Source organism: Esox lucius, chromosome 19, assembly GCF_011004845.1.
Source record: "Esox lucius isolate fEsoLuc1 chromosome 19, fEsoLuc1.pri, whole genome shotgun sequence".
In the NCBI taxonomy this organism is placed as follows: domain Eukaryota; kingdom Metazoa; phylum Chordata; class Actinopteri; order Esociformes; family Esocidae; genus Esox; species Esox lucius.
In genome coordinates this window covers 24619329-24639145 of record NC_047587.1, presented here as the reverse complement: position 1 = coordinate 24639145, position 19817 = coordinate 24619329, and the positions used below count along the sequence as shown (strand labels likewise).

At 41.1% G+C, this 19817-nt stretch overlaps 1 protein-coding gene across 5 annotated transcripts in view; it reads left to right on the top strand.

Moving 5' to 3' along the window:
* mef2aa (myocyte enhancer factor 2aa) overlaps positions 1-19817 on the top strand; it is an 88815-nt gene that overhangs the window by 49872 nt on the left and 19126 nt on the right. For 3 of the 5 annotated variants that reach the window (XM_010892706.4, XM_010892709.4, XM_034288174.1), the window contains exons 5-6: positions 14431-14565; positions 16354-16579. In XM_010892706.4, the coding sequence (XP_010891008.2) occupies positions 14431-14565; positions 16354-16579 (361 nt within the window). Of the gene's footprint in view, positions 1-14430; positions 14566-14632; positions 14768-16353; positions 16580-19817 lie in introns of all 5 variants that reach the window. The other 2 variants (XM_010892707.5, XM_010892704.4) reach the window with 1 other exon arrangement.

Sequence of the window (19817 nt, the reverse complement as noted above, 5' to 3'; positions counted from 1 at the left end):
CGCTCAGTAGTACCATCTGTAGATAAAGGCTGTCCCTTGCAGTGTGGGAGAGCATTTGCCATGTTTTCCACAGATGGATGCATGCCTTGGGCACAGTTTGATAACCCAGTGGAGGGCTATGGACTTTTTCTCAAACTTGGCTCGCTTTGGAGACCAGAGCAGCAGGCTCAGATCACTGTGCCTGAACGTGTGTGTCTGTGTGTGTGGTTGTCTGAACTCCAGCTACACTCCAGGCGACAGGTGAACTGTTGCATGAAATCTCCCCTTTGTGGATCACCTCTACTTCTCTGTCTGATTCGAAGTGTCCCTGCTCCAATCTGATCCCATCTACGTCTCGTCTTTCAAAGACTCTGCTCTCTGAGCAGCCTTTTATTTACTGAGTAGCTATGCTGGATGGATTGATGCATGGGTTTATTCCTCAGAGGTTAGTGCAAGCCTGTCTGGGTCTGTAAGGACTTTACAGCATGTGTCTTGCTCCTGCGAACGTCATCCTTTCCATGTTGTTTTCCTGCCCAGAGTGAACGTGGGGGCAAGTAGAGAATAAAAGCTTGCTTTCCTAAGATCAGTTTAGTTTATATTGGCCTTTCTTTATAAAAGGTTTGCAGTGGGCGATTTGTGAACCTTTTATCCGAGAATCTTGATCAAGACTGATGTGGAGGGGAGGAGTGATATCACTTTTATGAAGAAAGTGAAAGACAGGCATTCGCTATGTTTCCCATGTACTGTAGAGCACTTGTCCATGTCTAGAGTTGTGTGCTGAGTCAAGGATCCCACAGCATAGTAACTGTTGTTGTGTTTCATATTCAATTGAATTTGTACCACAAATGAAAATGCTGCTGTAGGTAATTAAAATAATCAAATCATCCCTTCTTCTCTTCTTCCCCAAGGAGAGATAATAAAATCTTCATTTAGCTGTTCCATAACCTTCTACCATTTTTCCAAGTACAGACAGCTAACTGTCTAGCTGAGATTCCTTGAGATCAGATATCAACTTCATAGGAACGAGTTGGCATCCATCTGGGCTTTTCTTTATAGCATTTAAAACGCAATTATGGTTTGCAGCAATTGCTTGAATTAATCAAGTATGCATTTAAACTAATTTACATGGTCTGAACACATTTAAAGTAATCTCATAAAATAGGGGATGTGGATATCATTGCATGGGATTAAAGAGCTAATAGTCTAAATAGGACTCTTGTGCAACACTTTAATCTAGGCTCAAAGTAATGGTTTTCCTCAAATTTGGAGCTGCATTTTTACTCAAATACCATGCCTGCACTCCTAAATACCTGGACTTAAATAGATGGAACATTTAGATTTTTGCTAAACTTATGTTTATGTCCATCCCTTATTTCCATACTGTGAAGTAAGCAAAGCATGGGCCTACATAAGCAAATGTATGTGTATCTCCCAGTGGTATTATTCAGGCCGTCTTCGTGTGGTTTGGAAAAAGGATAAACAGCTCATTCAGTGAGAAGAAATTATCTTAACTTGCACCATCTCCTTAGATTTATCAAAATATTGTTACTTATTATGAATGGTGCTTACAGTGTATAATGAAAACCCAATATGAAATGTAAATTCAGGTCATTTCATAATGTTAGGTGAACTGAGACTGCTTTTCAATGTTTACCCCACTACGTTTCTTTCTTTATTTGTAATTGTGTGCCCTCACCCATATTGAGCCATGTAACTAGGTGGTAGGAACACCGTTATGGGGAGAAAAGCTGAATGGCTTGGCATGATGCCTGTTAATAAGGCCTAAATAGTCATATGATACATGGTATGGAAGAGTACAATCTTTGGTGAGTACACAGGGAAATATATTTCACTGTTTGCTCTCTATCTGGTCAAAATCACAGATACTGGTCCCCCCCACCCTCTCATGGTATTGTTGGTTTGTTATTACGTCTTTAGTTAAATTTTGATTAGAAAAGGTAAAAGAAAACAATAATCAACAATTACTGGTGAAAACGATTGGTGCATTCCACCCTATTTAATCATGGCATTGGATTGATTAATGACAAACATGTACTTTTAAAAATCTACTAGATGGTTTCATTACAGAGTCAAACAATAGTTTTTTTTTTTCATTTCACACCACTATGTACACTTGCAGATTATTTCATAAGGCAAGGTTTTTTACTGTCAAATGTGAAATATATTTGTCATTTTTTATGAAGAACAAATCAAATGCACTTTCATCTACACTAATATTAATGAATGAAGTATGTAGAATACACAGGTAATGAACACACAATCTCAACTTAACAACAAATAAGATGAAGTAAAGTGTTTTGTAACAGAGACAATTAAAAAAATACATTAATTCAAATACATATTTTACAGTACCTTTTTCATCATTTTTCTTATCACTACATTGTTGTGGAAAAAAAGGGAAAATAAAAATGGCTCTATATGACATAATTTTGAAATAAACTAATATTCAAATTTAAATATAATAAACAAAAGATTGATTTCAAGCAGTATTTCCACAGGGAGCCTATGCTGTCAGTCAAAGGCAGCCAATGGTTATGCCATCCCTGTCCTAATGAATACAAATTGGCACATCTGCTATGCTGGGCTGGTCATCCAGACTTTTCAATTAGCCTGATTGGTCAATTAGATTTCTCCCGTTGGTTCTGCTGAGAAAACTGTCAGCATTAGAAGGTTACGAAGACAATAGGGAGAGGAATCCCTGCTTTCTTAATCCTTCACTCTACTTATCAAGGTACAGGTGCTTTATTTAATTAAGCAAACATGATGATGCAATTTAATTAGTTTTATTACAGTTGAGTTTACAGATTAATTATGTTATCCTCAAATAGGTATTAAGAAATTTCCTCTGTATAATTATATTAGAAATAACAGTATATAAAGAATAGAAAACCTGTATTGAGACATGGCCACTTGTAAGAGGTGGGCTAGAGATCAGAAGGTATTAAAACCACATCGTAGATTCGTTATATTACAAACACCATTGGGGGAATATGTAATGGATGACCTCTTCAGTCAAAATGAAAGGTTTGTTATAAACTGTAAAGTACTCAGTGAGATGATGTAGATGCAGAAAGCAAAAAGCATAGTCTGTGAATTTCCACAACAACTAAGACATTGAACTCTGATGCCAACAACTATAATAGCCACCAGTACGCAGATACCGGGTGTCTCTGTATGAGACAACGGTCTTGCATTTCTTTGCTGTCGGTATGCGATGTTCTTGGAACTACTGTTAAGAGAGTAATGAGTAAAATGTTACCCTCATGGGGTAGTGTTTGCCCTGGGCATCTGGAGACTGTGTCTGACGGTCAGCTTGGATCTGTGTGGCAGTCGATCAGTTGGGGTTCTCCACCATTCAAACAGCCCTTCCCGCCAAGGTGTCTCCTGCGGCCACGCCCAGGGAGGTTGGCTACGAGAGCATGGGCCTTCAACTTTATGATGATATTTGGTACGGTGGAAAAAAACAACATCAAGGTCTCTGGAGACAGACTGTTTTGAGATCATCCCTAGCTGGTTGTCTCTATTTTCTCCATGCTCATTGCAGTACACAAACTGGCGAATGATTCCTTTTCTCTATTAAAACTGGAGAACGATTCCCTTTCTCGAATTAATCTGGAGAATGATTCATTTTCTCTAATTAATCTGGAGAATGATTCATTTTCTCTATGTAAACTGGTTGAATGAGTGATTTTCATATTGCACACACCTGCAACAGGTGAGTTTAATTAAAATGTAAATGAGAATCATCTACTTGAAATCAAATTATTTCTCAATACTTCTTCAAGGCGTCAGCCTTTTTAGGACTTCTATGAAGAATATGCTAAGGTTTAGTAAATTATTAAGATTTTGAGGTCTCATTCAAATGCAAACCAAAGAAATACTTATGTGAATACCAAAAGAATCCTCAATTTCAACAGTTTCTTCTTTTTTCTTTTTTAAGATATATATCTGAATATAAGGTTGCCAATATTTTTGGCCACAACTGTATTCAAGCATAACGCAGCTACCCTTCAACAGCCCGCATAATACTGAGATGATATTATGAAACCATTTGTCTTTGCATTTTATTGTCTTTCCAGACAAAGTGACCGCACCAAGACTTCCAAGTTATGATAATGGAATGATTTGACAATAATTACTATTTTAAAATCCATTTTAGTGAGAGATAGTGGTAATCCTCCTGGAATATTATGAACATACTGATGTTGACTTAGCCTTATGTGAATAAGCACATTGAATAAACATCAAAGCCCAGTGGTGAAGGCTCCCTCTGTGGTGTTTCAGAGACAGATTCAGGCCTAAGTGCTGTGTATCTCTAATTGTGACATTCCAAGATAATGGGGACAGTCACATGAGGCTCTGGCTGGCACAGAGTTAAGCTGTCTCCCCTCCAGAGTACTCTCTTACACTCCTCTCCTGTGAGTGGATTGGTTCTCCTGAGCATAAAGAAGGTAGTGCGTACTTGAAATCCGTAAACATGCACCTAACAGCATTTGTTTACTTGGTTCAATAAAACAGTAGTGAACAATCTGTAATCACCAGTTCAAAAAATATATGATACTGATGCAACATAGTGGAACATTAAGCTGCCATATACTGAGGATTCTTAACCGAAGTTCAAAAGATTTATCTAAAAACATTCATGGGCCGAATTTATGTTTTAATGTGCACAAATGACAATATAAAAAATAAAATAAAATTGCAGGTACTTAAGTTAACGACTTCACTCTGGGTTGGCCAGTGGCCAGAATCCTTCTGTGATCCACTAAACGCTTTAACATTTGAGATTGCTGAAGGGTACACAGGATTTAGCTGCACTAGCTCGCCTCCGTAAGGTTTTTTGGAGGGAGAATCTAAAAGCTAGCTTACCCTGATAACAGTATGTTTTTACTTCACTTGTTTTGCATACCACAAAGAACTGTTGTTCTAACACAGTAGCCATGTCTGCACTAAACTACAGGGTTGCATACCTTTGCCTGCAGTGATGTAATCTGGCAATATCTTCTATTTCAGCTGAAGCATCTAACAAAGTAATTTAGTCAGTCGGAGCAGCTTTATCATTATCATGATGTAATACAATTTCATATATTTTTTAATTGTACTTTACTGTGTATCTTGACTAGATGACCCCGAGACCTATATTTTAATTCACCGTTCATTGGTGCTACTTAGTATTTTCCTCATGTGTTTAATTCAACAGAAACTCCTCATCCTCGTGGCTGTGCAACTATAGGGCTATCTGGGAGTGCATTATATTAGAAATACAAGTCAAATGTCACTTCTGTTGACATAGAATTATTGAATTAAAGTTGATTCAGGGCATTCTGATTTATGAGCAGTATTCTGCCAGTCACAATTTTTAATATACCAGGAGCAAAACAAATGTGTACTTTTGGGCTCTCAAGCTTTATTAAAATTACTTTTGCTTTCCCCTTCATTTTCATAACCTGTGATACATTACTTAGATTTCACCTATGCCTGGTTTGAAAATATTTCCATATGGATTTGGTATTGTAGAATAGTATGCATGGGAGAGGTTATAACAGCCAGTTTTAGCTGAGTATCTAAGCTGTATTGGCACCTTATCTTTGAAGCCATCTCCATACTTAGCTATTTGTTGCAATAGGATTCTCCATGGAATTGGTCTGTAATGAATAGGATATGAATAGAAGTGTGAATTTCTCCCCATGCATCATACTATAAAGACTGCGTCTGTCAGTGTCTGGGAATGTGTTCTGCATTTGCCGCTTGAAATTAAACTGCACTGAGACCAAGGGTCAATCATGAAAATGTAACATTCTAATATTCCTGTTAATAGGTTTGTTGTTAAAAACAAACAATAAAGGAAGAGATCGGTACTGTTTCATGTGCAACTGTTCAGTGCAGGTGCTTGAGTGCTGCTTTGACACGTATCTCAGGAAAGGTTGGCTAACAGATGAACTTCTACTGTCAGTCGGTACAGTCAAAACAAACACAGCCCTCTGAGCAGGCCAATGAGGCCATAGATGTGTCTGGAGGAAAGTGGAGTGGGACGAGACACCTAAAAATAAACAAGGAATCACTAATGTATATGCTGGAAACAGAAATGTTAGGACTAAGTTTGTAAGCCACAAATGAATAGCTCTGACCTCTTGGCTGTTGATTGCAGCACTGTGACATGTTACTAGTAGCGTGTCTGTACGTTCTTTGAAATGCGTAAAAGAAAGTATGACACACCGATCAACATTAGCTGATTGTGGTTTAAGAAAATATTTGGTGTGTCACATCGATTCTCTTGGGCCTGGGGCATTGCATCTGCTTCCACGTGTGAACATGGAGCAATACTGAGACGTTTTGTTTGCTTTACAGAAACAGAATGTCTAGAGAAACACTTTATCAATACAATTACTTTCATTTCACTACAGCTGACAAGTTTTCAGTCAGGCTGTGTTGTCCTCTGAAAGAAAGAAGCTAATCTGTAGGTTTCATGTATTTTGATATTGTTTGATAGATTTTTCAGAAGAATTCCTTGTGGTTCTAGATAAGTCGTAGCTTGTTTCCATGTGCCGAGGTGCAGTAGGTGTGTTGGTTGAATAGCCTTCGTTTGCCACGCTGAGTGCAGGAGTACTAATGGTGTGGAAGCCAGTCTCCTGCTGGGTTTCAAAGTGCCCCTCTTTATAGGGCAAGGACTCCTTTTCCTCTGGGCTTTTTCACTAGAAAAGGGTCACCAGTCGCTTTGGCTCTTTTTTTTTTTTTTTTTGCCTTCCATGGAAGCAAGAATGCTTATAATTTTTTATGTAACTATTAGAGATTTTATTTCAGTCTGCGTTCATGAAGACTTCAATGGAATATAATTGTCTCTTCCACTTGTGCGGTATGGTTGCTTTGGAAACCCCTATTAGTGTTTGGAGAAAAACAGCGGACGTGAACACTGCCATTTTCCTCAGTGTGTTACAACCAGTGGAGTCTCCAGTGAAGTGTGTATGCGCGTTAGCCATTCGCCCCATTCTTTGACAGAGCCACTGTACTCTTCAATGTGATGCTTGTTACCAGGTTACAGCCAATGGTTTTTTGTTTTCAGGCATTGCTTCATTGACGTCAGGGGTTGTTTCCATCCGTGTTTCTCAAGTGTGATAAGTATTTTTAATTTTAAAAATGTATTCTTGATGAGGGTGAAATAAATGGGAGCGAGAACAACAAAAGACCCCCAGCCACGGTGGTCCCCCGGTAAACATTAGTCTCCAATGACAGTAATGAGCCATTCTCTAATCTCGAGTACTTGAGCGCTGCACCCGCCACTTTGTACAAAGAACACTAGCTCTCATTCACAAAGGAAACAAGACATGACACGTGTACACAGTTTTTTAAACTGAATGATTAATTACACTAGCATTCTGACAACGCTTTTTACATGTATTTGTGTTGCTTCTTTGTCACACTGTGCCCTTGTGTGAGAAGGGGTCTATATGAGGTGTAGTACTTTTGTTGTACTAGGTGGTTGTACCAGTGTTTTTTCTGCACTTGGCTGTACATGTGGTTTTGCTGTTAATAAGTGGTTAACACATTTAGAGGGTATGTCACACACCAGCCTGTTGCTAAGGTACAGGAGGTAGTGAGCAATAATAAAATGAAACAGAGTCACTGCAGACTTAGGATCAATGCATCTTTTAAAGGTAATACGTTTAGCTGTCAGTTACCAGTACTCTGATGACTTAAGATTCTGTTTATTAATGGGAAGTTTGCATTGAACCTGGGTTGTGTGAGGAATTATTTTCATTTTAATCAATTCAATTCAGTGTGGGTGCAGTTCTTTGGGTGAGAGTGGTGGATCCTAACTGGTTACTAGTTGCCAGGTGCCCGTAGAGGGATCGAAGCTCTGGACTACCTGCCTCATCTTGGCTTCAGTCCGAGCCGCAGGATGAGCAGAATCTTCTCACAAAAGCAACACAACAGAGAAAGCAATGGTTTAAACCTCACCACATGTTCATCAACACTGAATTCATGAAACCATAGTGACGTCCTAACAGGAAAAACAACAATCTATGTTTGCCTGATGACTCAAACTGAACTTTTGTTCTGCACCATCATTCACTCCATATTTCAGTCTGAAACTTATTTTGTTGCAGTTGTTTTATTTTGTCCCCCCCCCCAAAAAAAAAAAATGTGTGTTTGCTGTTAATGCCGTGTCTCTGACACCTTCCCAAAGAAATTGCCACAATCTATGAGTCCACTGTTATATCTAATAACCGGCAAGGGTCTAACATGGCTTCTGGTAAAACTCTTATGGTAAATTAAGGCCTAACATGCTGCTCAGGGCCAACACCATTTTCAGTGCTTAACCACCTCATCATGCTGTCATGTTCATATAGGAAGAGCACGACTCACAGCCTTACCAAGCACACGTAATGTAATAAATGTCAGAATACATAAAATAGGTCAGACACCAGCTGCCCTAATTTGGTTTTAACTACTTTAATGACAGCCATGCCATGTTCAAAGTATCCGGCCAAGTGGTGGCTTGCTGTGTGTTGTGGTGCAGAGCTGACATGAGACCACCAAACCATGAGCCTGCTCCCATGATCTCCGCTGGCCTTGTAGTCGCCATAACAGTAATGACTCCCGCGGCTTCGGTGTCTTATCTCTGTCGGGGCAACAATCAGCTTAAGCCCGCGGCCCCCAGCCTGGGCAGGGGTCACAACAGAGCACCCAGTCAGTTGGGAGGAGGTCGGGTTTAGCTGGCCTCATGCCTCCTTCCCCTACCTAGGCTGGGTGGGTGAGGAGGTGGTGAAGGGTAGGGCCGCCTGGGCTCAGGCTGATGAGGCCGGGTCTGCGGTCTGGCTTTAGAGTGTGGCGGAGTAGATGTCCTGCTGGCACATCCTGCCCTTTCTCTCGGCTGCGTGCCCCCAGCCCCCTCCGCCGCTGCTACATCCCTCCACACCCGCCTGATCGGAACTCCTAATTGTCCTTATGAATATTTTAGAGGCCAGCAGGAATGGGAGTTGAGGGAGGGGTACAGTTTCAAGGGCTCTGACAGCTAATGATCCACTCTGAGAGGGAGGGGGAGAGGGGGGGGGGGAGAGGGAGAGAAAAAACAGGGAGGGAAAGATGTTAAGTGAACTTCTTGTAGTAAGAGTTTTGTTTGGATAATTTTTATTTACTTAACTAGAATTCCTAACTATCTTACATGTCATTTCTCCTCAACTAAAAGGATGTTTCTGCTCTGATTGGATGTAATACGTGTCTCATTTGTTCCCATTCTTTTATATATGTAGATAAGGATGACATTGAGATGCCTTTTATCCTCAATTTGTACTACAATTCCCTGTTGGCAAAATTGTCTGAAAATATCCAAGCCACTGATTGAAAGTGTGTTCTGTTTGACTGTGGCATCTAATAGCTATGTCACGTCCGTCATTCAGCAAAGTCTCTGAGCAGCTGTCTCTCACTGTGCAAAAAGTATTGCTTGCTGCAGTGCAATGGATTTTCATTCAATAATATAGCAGCTATATTTATCAAAGTGACAATCTAGCCGGTCAACCATGGTAATTATCTGCTCTACTGCGTATTGAGCCGAGCTGAGATGGAGGCTTTCTTTTCCATGTCTGCCTCCTTTAGATACATGCAGACCACAGCTGTCAGGCTCACTCCTATGCCTCTTCACGTGTAAGTCTGTCGGGTGTGTGAGCTCAGAGCTCGCTGTGGTCTCGCCATTGTCCTGTTTTTGGAGGGGATTCGGATCGGGCTGTGTATTGTTTTCCAAACAGCTGCGGTCGGATCCTAGTAACTCAACAAGGACCCGGTTGGTCACATCCAACTGAGCAGGAGACCCTGCTGCACTTTCCTGTCAGACAATGGGCCGCGGAAGGAGACGCATAAGGTCATATCCTGCTATCAGTTAGATCACTGTGGAATGGTCATGAGATTAAACCAGATATGTCTGGGATACAAAACCAATTTCCTTATCTCCCCCCACACCCCCCAGTCCCATAGCAGTAATATGACCAGTACCAGTGAATAGAGAGTAGAAGCTGTTAGGGCCCTTGGTAATGGCATACAGCGCATACAGCCAGTAGCTAGAGTGCCCACGAGAACAGCCAACAGACACTTTTTACCCTGAAGTGAAATCAACAGCACCAAAGGAAAAAGGGAACAGGCTTTGCCCTGAAAGACTTGTCTCTTAAGATGTTATATAAGAACAGAAATATTTGTGAGCAGATAAAAGCATTACTATCAGCCGCCTCCTGATTTTCAACTGCGTTCACACTCAAAGGGGCCCTTTGATAAGCACATTAGATGGAACAGGCTGGACACAATGGTGATGTCATGAGGATTAGCACGCTACCTTGCTTAGCGCGGCAGCGGGCACAACAGCTATTCACATCACTGCAGGGAGAGCAAGGTGGGGACTCAGTTGAAATGAGGTGAAGAACACTACAGAACTAGTAGAACCCTACAGAACTAGTAGAACCCTACAGAAATAGTAGAACACTACAGAACACGATGCACTATTAAGAATGTACTGTACTGTATACTTACAGACAACACTAGATAATAATGGCTCTTAATGCCCTACCTCAGAAAATGTTCTGTATAGCTAGCTGCAATAGCACACAGGAAGATAGCGACTATTCATTCTCTGCTTGCCTTCTCCCTACATTTGAGAAATTTGGCTTTTATACCATCATTTACTGTCTACTTCCTGCACGTACAGTGCATGAATAAGTGAAATGTAAAAAGCTCTTGACACAAGTGGGGGGAGTGTAATGGTTTTCTATCCATGGCAGATTGTAAATTGCTTGGGCCTATTTCAGTGGAAGTGGTTGACAAGGAACAGGTAATGTAGGTGGCTTACGCAACAGCTTTGGCTCCACTTTATTTTTAACTCCTGAAATGATGTTTGCTTCCCTTTTCAATGTTAATGGGGCTATGATATAAACTCTGTGGCTGGGGTTAAACTCAGCCAATTAAAAAAAGGACACTCATTTGAGTGTTTCATTCATGTGTATATTATGTTACATAAACTTCTAAATGGAAGATTATATATTTATTTCATGGTGAATTACATTTTCTAAAAAATTTATGTATTTTAGAGATTGCTTTGCAAAGGAGTAGCTTAAAAAAATAACTCTAGGAACTAGAATTGACATACTGCTCCAAATGTTCAAGGTTGTGAGTTTAAGCTAAATTAACTATAGACGCTCTGCTGAAGTGATACGGTAGAGGTTCTCATCAGGATGTTTGGGGCTGGGCATACAGTACTGCGAGTGAACATCTCAAGGCCTCCTTCACCGAAGGCATGCTTTTTGAAAAGCAGAAGGAAGGCTGTTTTTTTTAACTTAACTCTCACACTTATTATGGAGCCCTGCTGGCTTGACGTCGGACATTCAGACTAGAATTTTTTTGTGTATAGAGCCAAATATCTATCAGTCCCCGTCTGGACGGCTGTGAGAAAATAGCTGCTGGCCTGGTTCCCACTGCTCTTTATGAGCCTCCACAGGCCTTGTGAACAGCTCCACAAGTTCACTCATCACTGTGGAGCATCTGCAGCCCCTGTATACAGACTGGATCCCTGCCCACCCGCCCTTACAATGCTGTTGAACATAGTATCTCTCTATGTCACAGCATATCCACTAGCTGAACTGTGAGCAGAACGGCTTCATGTTACCTATATAAGTTAATTTCTGACCTGAAGAAGGAAAAGCAAGTGTTTATTTAATACTACACCAGTTTTACAGAGCTCGGCAGGGGTGCTTTCTGATGGCCTTCAAGGCTCCAAGTGGCCCCTTCTAAGGCCATGTTGGTGTGGGGCTGTGTGTGATTGGCCGGGCCAGGGAGCCAGGGCCTGACAGGTGTTTGGGAGAGGGACACCTGTTTGGCCATGTGCTGATTTAGTGATCCATTTACTTGGAGCTGCGGGCAGCGTCTGTGGGACACCCACAACATGCCAAGTCATTTAAGGAGGAATTACAGCCATGCTGTCCCAGACCTTCACTCTTTAACATCCCAGTAGAAATCTGACACTCCTACCTCATGATTATTCTTCCATTTAAAGTTCTGTTGCATTTTGGTACAGAGTGTTTATTGTCTTATACTGACATATCTCATGGACAGCATCCCAGATATGAGCAGTAACTGTTGGACTTGGGGTTGTTTAGTCTCATTGCAACATATTCCATGGTTTGTTCCGAATGGGGAGTGTCCCTGGCACTGGATGTTTTCACACTGGCCCCTCCCTGAATGGTCCCAGCCAGTGGCCAGAGGGTGTGGTTGGTTGGGGGCTTGTTGTGGAAGTGCTGCCCTGCCCATCTCACACAGCCATGGCTGGCCAGCCCAACTCAGCTATTCCCATAATGACCAGGTTGGGACTTTAATTTGCTGGTCCTGATCAGATCTGTGGCAGTCTGGCGGAGAAAGTGTATAGTTTTCCTGGTAAACACAGCTTTTATGGGAGCCTGACTAAAGAGCAGCCTCGGTAAACAGGAAATGAACCAGGGAGGCGTTTTCTTTGAATGAGAAGAATGCCACTGCTCTGTACCACACCAAACACATACAACACTAGTGCATCTAAATGCACATTTTTATATATTGTTGATCATCACATATAACACTTTCTTTCTTCAGTAATACTATCAGACACATTTGACAGATGAGATTTGCTTTTCAGTTCTCTGTTTTCAGCATATACACATTTGTGACTTAACAAAAATAGAGCTTTATGAGCTTTAGAGTTTTATTCAGTACTGGTACATTTGTAAAGACAAGTGTGGATTTATCATTGTTTGACACAGATACACTGTAGGAAATCATTGAAACCAATTAATGTGCATGAGAACATGTGAATTCTTGGAAATCTGACAGTGATGTGTCGTACAGTGTGTCTGTGTGTCGGTAGACACTGGAAGTAGGCCTGGGTAAGCCACATTTTTAGATAGAGATCACCCCAGACACCATGGTACTGTCAGAGAGCTGTCAACATACGCCAGGTGCTGCTGCAACGCCCATTAACAAACGCTCACTGACACACGCAGACACACACACACACACACACACACACACACAAACACACACACACAAACACACACACACACCACTAGCATTACCTCCAGAGTGATGGAGACGGAGGCAGAGACTAAGGGCTCATTAGAGTCTTTGGGCCCCACACTGTGACCCCTCCATCTAGAGGAGTCAGGGACCTTGCTGTAGACATCCGGCTCAGGGGCATCCTAGAAACTGGGAAGGTCACCAGTCTGGACCCGCACGAGCCTGATGGGGGAACCCGACCAGAACACATATAGATGTGATGTGCACTGACTGGCTTGATGGCGTGCTGTCATCGGCTCTCGTTAACACTGCCATTCAGAATCCTCTGCGATAGGAAGTCAGCACAAGCAACACTGCTCTTCTTTTTAGAGGTGAAATAAAGTTGTTTAGACCTCTACATTACAAGCACTTCGGCGTTCTCCGGGCTCTTCCAATAATCACTCCATTTCATGCTCTAATAAGCATCTTTGACCGCATATAATAATCCATTTTATTTCAAGCATTTCTTTACATTAATAAGATCCCGTCAGTGGCAAGTGGCAGCCATGCTGAATTAAAGACTGTGACGTTTTAAACTGCTACTCCGTGGGATCCTCTTATGCCGGGTGTCTTCCAGCTGGGCGGCTTATGATAACTGAAAGATAATGAAATATGCATTGAAACACACACATGCAGGAAGAGAGGGGGGAGATAAAGAGAGGGAAAAGGAAGGGAGTACAGACGGACAGAGAGAGACAAACAGGGACAGAGAGAGACCAACAGGGACAGAGAGAGACAAACAGGGACAGAGGCTGAGAAAGGCAGGGACAGAGAGAGGCCGACAGGGACAGAGAGAGACCAACAGGGACAGAGAGAGACCAACAGGGACAGAGGCTGAGAAAGGCAGGGACAGAGAGAGGCCGACAGGGACAGAGAGAGAGACCAACAGGGACAGAGAGAGACAAACAGGGACAGAGAGAGACAAACAGGGACAGAGGCTGAGAAAGGCAGGGACAGAGAGAGGCCGACAGGGACAGAGAGACAGAAACAGAGTGAGATAGAGACAGGAACATACAGAGACAGGGACAGACTGAAACAGATAGAGCCATGGACAGGCATATTTAGTTCATTTGGTGCTGAAGGTCTCTAAAGGATAAAAGGATAAGGAATGAAATTTCAGTTTTCCCGTCATTGTCAGCCATCCCAAAGAAATACAGTGGCAATTCAATTATTTAAAAATGCATATTTCATAGCCGATTTTTTATAATTGATGTCTTGCAAGTAATTAAATATGTCATGTATTTAATGTATTCAAATAATATTGGCAACAGGAATGTAAAGGCTGCATCCTTAACTATGTGATAGACACATCTGGAGTCAGTTAGAGCACTATATGCTGTGTTGTGTGTGAATTGTGTAATTTTATTTCAGAAATTAAGAAACAAAGGCCATAATGACCTGTGTGCCAGTCCTGATCCAGATGACTGTTTTGGGCACAGCCCCCTCATGGACGACCGTTTCGGCAAACTAAGCGAAGAGAGTGATTTAATGTACAAGCGCTGTGGTGTAAGTACTTCTTCCCTCTCCTGCCATTTTGTGTTGATTCCTGTTTTTATGTTGATGTTCACTACAGGCGCTAAACAAGAAAGAACACAGAGGCTGTGATAGCCCGGACCCCGATGCCTCATATGTCCTCACCCCTCACACAGAAGAAAAGTATAAAAAAATTAATGAGGAGTTTGATAATATGATGAGAAATCATAAAATCGTAAGTAAATGCAATGTTTTTGCTACTTGGCTTTGTGGCACAAAGGATTCTTTTGGTTTGACTTTTTCTTCTTTTTTTTTCGTTATCCCACCCTGCAACCTCAACTACTATAAGCAAACGTGGACTATTCAAGCATAACCTTTTTCCGTTCATTGGACGTGTATTTGTTTACTTTATTCATTTGTACCGCAGCTTATATTTTGGCACACCCTGATAAGATCACATTGTTATGATAGTGTGAAACTCTCAAAGCTCTTTCTCAACATGATGATGTTTGAAACATGTGAAAACTATATAAAATAGTAAGTGTCTATTTTTTCCATTGTGGAGCTTCTTTATTATTAAGACACATATCCCCTGGAGAAAGGGAAGATTCCTCCATTTCTTTCCACTCACCTATATTGACTGGCTCTGTGTCTTGGTGATTTATGTGTTTTTTCCAAAAACCCAATTTTCTACCCCAAACAGATTGGAAAATGGAATTTGTTTTAGTCCCACTGTTTCCAGATCATAGGAAGATTAGTCTTTATTTAATTTTTTTGTATCTCCCCTTCCTTCGCTTAGTGTATGGTCTCTCCTGGTTCTCAGTGTGCTAGTCAGGTATCTTTCTGTCACCTGGGCAATTCAAACAGTCCTCCTGAAACCCAGCATCAGTGGACTGTCACTGTATTATCCAGTACTTCATCAAGCTACGACAGGTAACCAGAGCTTTACCATAGGACAATAGTGATCTTATTGAGGTGGAAGTCATAGAGTACTACATACAGTGCTTCAATTGTTATTTTCTCTCTAATTCTTACATGGAGAGCACCACTGTATGCAATTAACATACTAATAATATCACTAACTGTCTGCCTCACTAGACTGTGCTATGAATGCAGTCGTCCTACTGTCACCAGTCACTCTCACACACTTTATATAGTCAGCACTGCAGATAAGTAAATGGTAATATTAAATGATGACATTCATTTTATAATTCTTACTACAGGTTATTTGGCTAAATGTATTCATATTTTTGGAAATTATGCAATGACACTATAGGGATTAAATAAGGACATTGTGTTCTACAGTGCTGACTATTACAATGCAATAATAAACACATGGTACAGGACCCTGCTAATGTGCATGTTTTGGAATATGTCATGTTTTATTGATGACACAGTGAAATGTTTGTTTTGTGCATTTATAACAATATTGTGTTTATGTGTACTTTTTATGCCTTTTTATAAAAGCTTATAACAGCATAATTTGTGATACAGCTATTTTACAGATTTCACTTTTTTTATTCAGTATCTTTATTTGTGGTCATTTTTGGCCATTCACAGTTAATTCCATGTTAATAACTGTAAGAATGTAGGACGGAGCTTCTATAATCAGCCTGAATTTTGATCCTTGCCGGTTGCAACAGAAACATGTTGTTTGTTGGTCATCCGTTTGTGAGAACTGCTCTGTTAACCATACCAATGTGATTGATGTGGCACCATCACAGATGCCATCTCTGCTGTATCCTTCCGCCTATTAACCCCCATCCCATCCCAGCGCCAGGTCTTTGATTTTCCCCATGTCTGTGTGTTTTCCTCCTGTAGCCCACAGCGCTGCCCCAGCAGAACTTCTCCATGCATGTGGCAGTGCCTGTCTCCAATCAGAACACCATGCCCTACAACCAAGGAGGTCCCATGGGCAGCCAGGCCCTGGTCCAGGCCACAGCCTCTCTGAATGACAGTGGGATGCTCTCTCCCCCTCAGGCCTCCTTACACAGGAACATGGGCTCGAGCGGGAGCCAGCAAAGGCCCCCTAGTCAAGGCAATGCTGGTCAGTACCGCTCAGATTTCTCTAATGTCTTTATTACATCTGACTGCATCCATGGTTGGGAAAGATTCAGGTCTATATCCAACAGATATAGATATATTTGTCTTGGAATTTGCCTGATTTACTCTGCGATATATGATACGCATTGGCCCCTTTGCATCTATGTTATCATAAAAAAACGTCACACTTAATTGTAGGGAATCTTCATGAGTCAAGCAAAGGTCCAGTGGGAGTTCAGTGAGCTCATGTTACCACCTAATCGTCACTTTGTTTATCGTTACAGGTTCTTCATTTTTTCACACCTCAATAGAGGAAGTGGGATGATGTACTAGGCCTTTTTTAAGAGAGGTCACCATTGTGTTACATAAGGAAGGTTAGTGTTAGCTGGACACATACTATCTAGGAAACACTTCCACACTCCACCCCCCAGGTGGCAGCATCCACGTCCAGGTACTGTGCTGCCAAGCCATAATGAACACCAGGTCCAGACAGTCAGTGGGATTGTTAGTCTTGGATAGACCAAAGGCCAGAATCTCTATGGGATTTTGTTTGTTTATATTTACTTTAGGAATGCTTTTGTAGTTTTCTTCTGTGTATACGTATTACTCATCACCACGTGAAATTACCTAAGTGCGAAACTCAGTTAATAGCTAACTCCTGGGTACATGCATTCAACACTTGACCACATTTGCTGATTTTTCATAGATGCACACATTTATTCAGATACTTTAGGTAGGCTTGTATTACTCATAGCTTGGCACCCCAACTTGTTCTCATATCTCTACTTGAGGAAATACCATCGCTAGAAGCATTTGCTAGCAACAACATTGAATACTTAACAACTGACGTTAAAGAAAATTGAATACTGAAATTACCTGTACTAATGTTTGTGTTGTACAAGCTCAGCCCTTCTTGCAGTCCTGCAATTCATGCTTTTATTAAAAAAACGTTTACTGAATGTATGCACAAGTTCATCCTTGTACGATTGCTCAACTTGTCAACCAAACCATGTGTAGAGTTGGAGATTTATTTACTATATAAGTTATTTTGGAAAAAGTTGGTGGTTTATTGTGCTTGTAACTTTAAAAAACATAAAAACATGAATTGCAGGAAACCCTTGAAGGATGGCATTTGTGTAAAACAAACGTTAGTACAGGTAAGCGTTTTCAGAATTCCTGGCGATGGGTGATTCAGAGCTGTTGCTAGCAAAACCTGCTAACATTGATTTGTATCTCTCAACTCCTCAACAAGAATGTGTACTTCACTGAAGACCCCTACACTTGAAGAGTGCAGCAACAGTTGGCTAGGTTTTATAACATTAGGGTTTGGTAACAGTAGCTACATCCTTCATGTTTTACAGTGTTCTACACATTAAACCAGTCCATTCAGGATGCAAACATTGTGGTAATATCTGTGGTAAAAATAGCACTGTGCTTAAACAGCATATTACTTGGAAATAATTACTATAACCATGATTAGTTATAGTACTTCTTGGAAAGTTAGTTTAATAGGCATTAACCAACGTAGCACAATGACCACCAAGCTGGGTAAAATATTGCATTAAATCCTTTATTAAATGCAGATACTTAAAAATCTATGCAGTATTTATAGTCTCACTCTCACATTATCTTGATTCTAATCTGAGAAGGTACATTTAGTTTCACCCACCGAGTGGATGCATTCAGGTAAATAATAAATATGTCACTCGGTTAGAAGGTTATTGCCATAATAAAAAAAGCATGGCTGCAAACTGTGTTGTTGTCAGACTCTAGAAACTGAAGGGTGGACAATGGATGCTGAATTCCCCTGAAAAAAAAAAACATCCTACCTTTGTTGCCTTAAAAAATAAAGAAATTCACGTACTTAATAATGTTGTCTTGGATGAGTGGTTAAGGATAGAACCGATGCCCTACTCTCGATAGAACCAGTAACAATGAGATCACACGTACTGTTAGATGCTCCTTTGTGGTGTAAGGGGTGGGAAAGGCTCACAGCTTGACGTTGTTTCCATGTCTTCTACAATGAAATTCACAACATTTCCAGACACCTCATATTATGCTCCTTAACAGCCGTGGTTAACTGAGAACAAGACTCCGGCCTCTTCAGCGGGATTGACATTGATCCCAGGCTCCCAGCTGAGGGATGCAGATGGTTAATCATGGGTATTTTATGCATCTCATTAGGTGGCATGCTGAGATGGACAGACATGTAACAGTGGACACTTGCATGGACCCCAGCCCAGCGGGTACACTAGGTCTTCCAGGAGGCTGCCCAACAGGCCCTCAGCATCACTGTCTGGATCCATTTGTTTACAGCAGCTTGAATCCCATTCTTTGCAGTTCCCTGTGTTTTTGGGACACACTATTGCATTTGTCTGTCTGTGAGCATTGGAAATATTCAAGGGAGTTGATGCAGTCTAATACTTTATTTAAAACTGTTGACATGTCTTGTATGGATATGGCACTGTCCTTGCTCTATAGCAAGCCACCCAAGCTGAGTGTCAGGAGGTTCTGTCCTCAGCACTCAACTTTAATATAGCAACTATTTTAAAGGTTAGAAATAATTATTTTTAATTGAAATAATTGTGTTCTTCAAACTATTTGCAGCAATTACAGCCTTAAAGACCTTTGGCTTTCTAGTTGTCAATTTGTTTAGGTAGTCTAAAGTGATTTCACCCAATGCTTCCTGAAGCACCTCCCACAAGCTGGATTGGTTTGATGGGCACTTTTTATGTACCACACGGTCAAGCTGCTCCCACAACAGCTCAACTGGGTTGAGATCCGATGACTGTGCTGGCCACTCCATTATAGACAGAATACCAGCTGACTGCTTCTTCCCTAAATAGTTCTCGTATAGTTTGGAGCTGTGTTTTGGGTCATTGTCCTGTTGTATGAGGAAATTGGCTCCAATCAAGCACTGTCCATAGGGTATGGCATGACGTTACAAAATGGAGTGTTAGCCTTCCTTCCTTTTATTCTGTACAAATCTCTCAATTCACCACCACCAAAGCACCCAAAGACCATCACACTGCCTCCACCATGCTTAATAGATGGCGTCAAGCACTCCTCCAGCATTATTTCATTTGATCTGCATCTCATTAATATTCTTGTTTGTGTTCCAAGCACCTCAAACTTAGTCTGTCAACACTTTTTTTCCCCAATCTTCCTCTGTCTAGTGTCTGTGTTGTTTTACCCATTTTAATATTTTCTTTGTTGGCCAGTCTGAGATATGGCTTTATCTT